This window comes from Lissotriton vulgaris, chromosome 5, assembly GCF_964263255.1.
Source record: "Lissotriton vulgaris chromosome 5, aLisVul1.2, whole genome shotgun sequence".
Taxonomy (NCBI): domain Eukaryota; kingdom Metazoa; phylum Chordata; class Amphibia; order Caudata; family Salamandridae; genus Lissotriton; species Lissotriton vulgaris.
Window position 1 is genome coordinate 266977891 of NC_141693.1, and position 6000 is coordinate 266983890.

General features: G+C 36.8%; 1 protein-coding gene across 1 annotated transcript in view; it reads right to left on the reverse strand.

The window, feature by feature from the left end:
• Window positions 1–4968, reverse strand: part of LOC147710663 (uncharacterized) — a 74871-nt gene extending 69903 nt beyond the window's left edge. The window contains exons 1-5 of the mRNA XM_086919373.1: window positions 4957–4968; window positions 4247–4312; window positions 3034–3081; window positions 1655–1720; window positions 442–489 (exon numbers count right to left, since the gene is read on the reverse strand). Coding sequence (XP_086775499.1) covers window positions 442–489; window positions 1655–1720; window positions 3034–3081; window positions 4247–4312; window positions 4957–4968 — 240 coding nt within the window. The remainder of the gene's footprint in view (window positions 1–441; window positions 490–1654; window positions 1721–3033; window positions 3082–4246; window positions 4313–4956) is intronic.
• Window positions 4969–6000: the final 1032 nt, after the last annotated feature.

The window sequence follows — 6000 nt, forward strand, 5'->3', positions numbered from 1 at the left end:
GATTAAAGCCAGTGATATGCAAAATAACGATTGGCTGAGACTCAGCCCCGAGTAATTAACAATAGCTGAAATTAGTTCAAGCGTTCTATCCATCATTTTTTTGTATACTTCAGTATATAAATCGTTATTGAAAATAACAGATTTCTAGAAAAGGATGCAGTGATAAAATAGACAAGTGTAGAGGTAGAGATTGAGAGATTTGGAATTAAGAGCTAAAGCAGTCAGCTTCTATTAGGATGCAAAGAGGAGGAAAATGACCACGAATTGCATTGAATCGCTTTTTAACTGGAGATACTTAACACAATGAACAATTTGAACAATTCTATATATTAATTCTACTTTTAGGAAGTCTAAGCTGATGCAATTTAGTTTCAAAGAACTGGGAAATGTTTTAGACGGTTATCATAAGAGCAGTATATATTCGAGCGTAAAACTACTTACTGTGTCCTTTGTGCCCTCTTCACCATCCTCTGCACTAGGAGGCAGACTCTAAAGGCATAAGAAAAAGTCAGAAAGAATTGTTATGAATGACAAACTATGAAAATTAATGTATAGTTTTCACAAGTGCAATCATAGTCTCCATAAAACACATGACTGCAGTGGCACCTTTATTTAGATAAGGCCAGATCCACGTAAAAGTTGTGTAAAGTGTGATGAAAGGGGCTAAGACTGCATTTATCACAAAGTAATACACCATTGCAACATGTAAAATCTAATTCTTTTATCAACAACAAAAGCTTGAGCTAATTCCACATTTTTTAAATGTATTTGTATTATCATTTTTTGTCCAAACAGTAATCATTACACGCTTTGATCGTTCATGTAGTCATCTTAAAATGTTCCAGTAGAATACACTCATGTCTTGTACATTTTTACGTTGAAACACTACTCATGCAAATGTCATAAAAAACTGTGGAAACACTATTTCTGTTTTGTGCACCCCAGTCTAAGCTATAAATTGTGTTAATACCTTAAATACAATGTCTGGGAATCCTATTGCTAATTCAGGTTACTGTTACTTATTTTTGTGACTTTCAAAATTGGTGTGAAGGTGTAAGTATGAGCACTGAACACCAATATTAACTCATTCCACATAATGTGGGCCAGTGAATATGGAAGTGTCCTGTTTTTCAGTCAAAAAATACCCTGAAACTGGGTTTATTCAACAGCAAATACATATCCACAAATCATAGAACAGCAGCTCAGAGGATGACAATGTATTTGAAAGGCCACATGTAGAAAAAGACGAAAAATGACATTTGACACATGGAACCTTTTATCTCAGGGTTGGACTGCACTGTGGGAGCAGTAGTGAAACAGTGGATAAAGACTGGGCAAACCACAGCATTGAGATGTAAATAGATAAATAAGACAAAGGGAATAGTCTGGGACAGTTTTTATTGTGTGTCAAAGCCAATACATAAGCCAAATGTCTCTATGCGCTCTGAATTGTGTGCCCCAGCAAAGCCTAGAAGGTCCATACAATGAAGAATTTAACAAAGAAACCAAGGGATCCAGTTCCTTGTCTGTGGTAGATGATGGTCAAAATGTGTCTCTACTTCTATCTTTGTGTGATAAGCTTTAGTGCCTCAGTGCCGAACACGATGTCTTTAGGATTTGCACAAATGCATTTCAACGGGCTGAATATGCTAACCTGTTTAATTGATGTTTTCTCAGTTTCTTGATCTGGTGTCTGGATGGCAATATCAGAAGAAGGTGACTGGGGGAAACAAAAAAGAAATACCCGTAACGTTTACAACCCAACTCATTTAGGTGTGCTGCTTGTATCCACTTTACTTTCCAAATCCATCAAATTTGATCTGTGATGAATCCTAGTTGTGTGAGGCCCTTGACCTCTTTTTCATTGGTGATAGAGACATGAGTGGAGGCCAAACCATAATTTTAAGAAATGGAGGTATGTCAATACCATTGCAAAGATTTAATTCCACTGATGGGAAATGGATAACTGTATGAGAACTCAAAGACTTGTCTTGGTATACAGTAGTTTTTGAAAATAGCAGATGTCATGGAAAGCTCATGAAAATCTCGAAAAGGTTTACAATACTATTGTATACCAACTGGGGATAAAGCGCAAAAGTGGTGAATCAGGGGTTACGTGAAAGGGGATAAGTATGGTATATAGAGGTAAAGGAGTAAGGAGTTAGGAGTCAGGGGGAGTTAGGGGGGTGAAAATATGCATGAATGACAGTAAATGACCTGTAGAGTGGAAATATGTAGCAAGGTGAACAGGCATGCAATTGTACTCAGTTTTTAAAAAATCCTCTCTGAGCCACTTATTCTACACCGAACTGGGAACATTGTTAGATTTTAGTATAAAAACAGTATAAATATTAGAGAAGTAACTGCTTACTATGCCCCTCATGGCCTTTTCCCTATCCACAACAGTTGGAGGCCGACTCTAATGGTAACAGAGATAGTCAGAAAGAGCTCTCCATGAAAGACAAACTATGGTAATTATGGAAATTTTTGTCAGGTGCAATTTTAGTCTCATCGAAGGAATGATTGCACATAGTCTAAGCACTGGCAGTCCCTTTGTGTAGCATTCCAACCCATCATTCTTGTGTCCACCATGCTAATACAGATTAAACCCAGTGATATGCAAAATAACGATTGGCTGAGACTCAGCCCCGAGTAATTAACAATAGCTGAAATTAGTTCAAGCGTTCTATCCATCATTTTTTTGTATACTTCAGTATATAAATCGTTGTTGAAAATAACAGATTTCTAGAAAAGGATGCGGTGATAAAATAGACAAGTGTAGAGGCAGAGATTGAGAGATTTGGAATTAAGAGCTAAAGCAGTCAGCTTCTATTAGGATGCGAAGAGGAAGAAAATGACCACGAATTGCATTGAATCGCTTTTTAACTGGAGATACTTAACAAAATGATCAATTCTATATATTAATTCTACTTTTAGGAAGTCTAAGCTGATGCAATTTAGTTTCAAAGAACTGGGAAATGTTTTAGACGGTTATCATAAGAGCAGTATATATTCGAGCATAAAACGACTTACTGTGTCCTTTGTGCCCTCTTCACCATCCACTGCACTAGGAGGCAGACTCTAAAGGCATAAGAAAAAGTCAGAAAGAATTGTTATGAATGACAAACTATGAAAATTAATGTACAGTTTTCACAAGTGCAATCATAGTCTCCATAAAACACATGACTGCAGTGGCACCTTTATTTAGATAAGGCCAGACCCACGTAAAAGTTGTGTAAAGTGTGAAGAAAGGGGCTAAGACTGCATTTATGACAAAGTAATACAGCATTGTGACATGTAAAATCTAATTCTTTTATCAACAACAAAAGCTTGAGCTAATTCCACATTTTTTAAAAGGATTTGTATTATCATTTTTTGTCCAAACAGTAATCATTACACGCTTTGATCGTTCATGTAGTCATCTTAAAATGTTCCAGTAGAATACACTCATGTCTTGTACATTTGTACGTTGAAACACTACTCATGCAAATGTCATAAAAGACTGTGGGAACACTATTTCTGTTTTGTGCACCCCAGTCTAAGCTATAAATTGTGTTAATACCTTAAATACAATGTCTGGGAATCCTATTGCTAATTCATGTTACTGTTACTTATTTTTGTGACTTTCCAAATGGGTGTGAAGGTGTAAGTATGAGCACTGAACACCAATATTAACTCATTCCACATAATGAGGGCCAGTGAATATGCAAGTGTCCGGTTTTTCAGTCACGAAATACCCTGAAACTGGGTTTATGGAACAGCAAATACATATCCACAAATCATAGAACAGCAGCTCAGAGGATGACAATGTATTTGAAAGGCCACATGTAGAAAAAGACCAAAAATGACATTTGACAGATGGAACCTTTTATCTCAGGGTTGGACTGCACTGTGGGAGCAGTAGTGAAACAGTGGATAAAGACTGGCCACACTACAGAATTGAGATGTAAATAGATAAATAAGACAAAGGGAATAGTCTGGGACAGATTTTATTGTGTGTCAAAGCCAATACATAAGGCAAATGTCTCTATGTGCTCTGAATTGTGTGCCTCAGCAAAGCCTAGAAGGTCCATACAATGAAGAATTTAACAAAGAAACCAAGGGATCCAGTTCTTTGTCTGTGGTAGATGATGGTCAAAATGTGTCTCTACCTCTATCTTTGTGTGATAAGCTTTAGTGCCTCAGTGCCGAACATGATGTCTTTAAGATTTGCACAAATGCATTTCAACAGGCTAAATATGCTAACCTGTTTAATTGATGTTTCCTCAGTTTCTTGATCTGGTGTCTGGATGGCAATATCAGAAGAAGGTGACTGGGGGAAACAAAAAAGAAATACCCCTAACATTTACAACCCGACTCATTTAGGTGTGCTGCATATATCCACTTTACTTTCCAAATCCATCAAATTTTATCTGTGATGAATACTAGTTGTGTGAGGCCCTTGACCTCTTTTTCATTGGTGATAGAGACATGAGTGGAGGCCAAACAATAATTTTAAGAAATGGAGGTATGTCAATACCATTGCAAAGATTTAATTCCACTGATGGGAAATGGATAACTGTATGAGAACTCAAAGACTTGTCTTGGTATACAGTAGTTTTTGAAAATAGCAGATGTCATGGAAAGCTCATGAAAATCTCGAAAAAGTTAACAATACTATTGTATACCAACTGGGGATAAAGCGCAAAAGTGGTGAATCAAGGGTTACGTGAAAGGGGATAAGTATGGTATATAGAGTTAAAGGAGTTAGGAGTCAGGGGGAGTTAGGGGGGTGAAAATATGCATGAATGAGAGTGAATGACCTGTAGAGTGGCAATATGTAGCAAGGTGAACAGGCATGCAATTGTACTCAGTTTTTAAAAAATCCTCTCTGAGCCACTTATTCTACACCGAACTGGGAACATTGTTAGATTTTAGTATAAAAACAGTATAAATATTAGAGACGTAACTGCTTACTATGCCCCTCATGGCCTTTTCCCTATCCACTACAGTTGGAGGTCGACTCTAATGGTAACAGAGATAGTCAGAAAGAGCTCTCCATGAAAGACAAACTATAGTAATTATTGAAATTTTTCTCAGGTGCAATTTTAGTCTCATCGAAGGAATGATTGCACATAGTCTAAGCACTGGCAGTCCCTTGGTGTAGCATTCCAACCCATCATTCTTGTGTCCACCATGCTAATACAGATTAAACCCAGTGATATGCAAAATAACGATTGGCTGAGACTCAGCCCCGAGTAATTAACAATAGCTGAAATTAGTTCAAGCGTTCTATCCATCATTTTTTTGTATACTTCAGTATATAAATCGTTGTTGAAAATAACAGATTTCTAGAAAAGGATGCGGTGATAAAATAGACAAGTGTAGAGGCAGAGATTGAGAGATTTGGAATTAAGAGCTAAAGCAGTCAGCTTCTATTAGGATGCGAAGAGGAAGAAAATGACCACGAATTGCATTGAATCGCTTTTTAACTGGAGATACCTAACAAAATGAACAATTCTATATAATAATTCAACTTTTAGGAAGTCTAAGCTGATGCAATTTAGTTTCAAAGAACTGGGAAATGTTTTAGACGGTTATCATAAGAGCAGTATATATCCGAGCATAAAACGACTTACTGTGTCCTTTGTGCCCTCTTCACCATCCACTGCACTAGGAGGCAGACTCTAAAGCCATAAGAAAAAGTCAGAAAGAATTGTTATGAATGACAAATTATGAAAATTAATGTACAGTTTTCACAAGTGCAATAATAGTCTCCATAAAACACATGACTGCAGTGGCACCTTTATTTAGATAAGGCCAGACCCACCTAAAAGTTGTGTAAAGTGTGATGAAAGGGGCTAAGACTGCATTTATGACAAAGTAATACAGCATTGCGACATGTAACATCTAATTCTTTTATCAACAACAAAAGCTTGAGCTAATTCCACATTTTTTAAATGGATTTGTATTATCATTTTTTGTCCAAACAGTAATCATTACACGCTTTGATCGTTCATG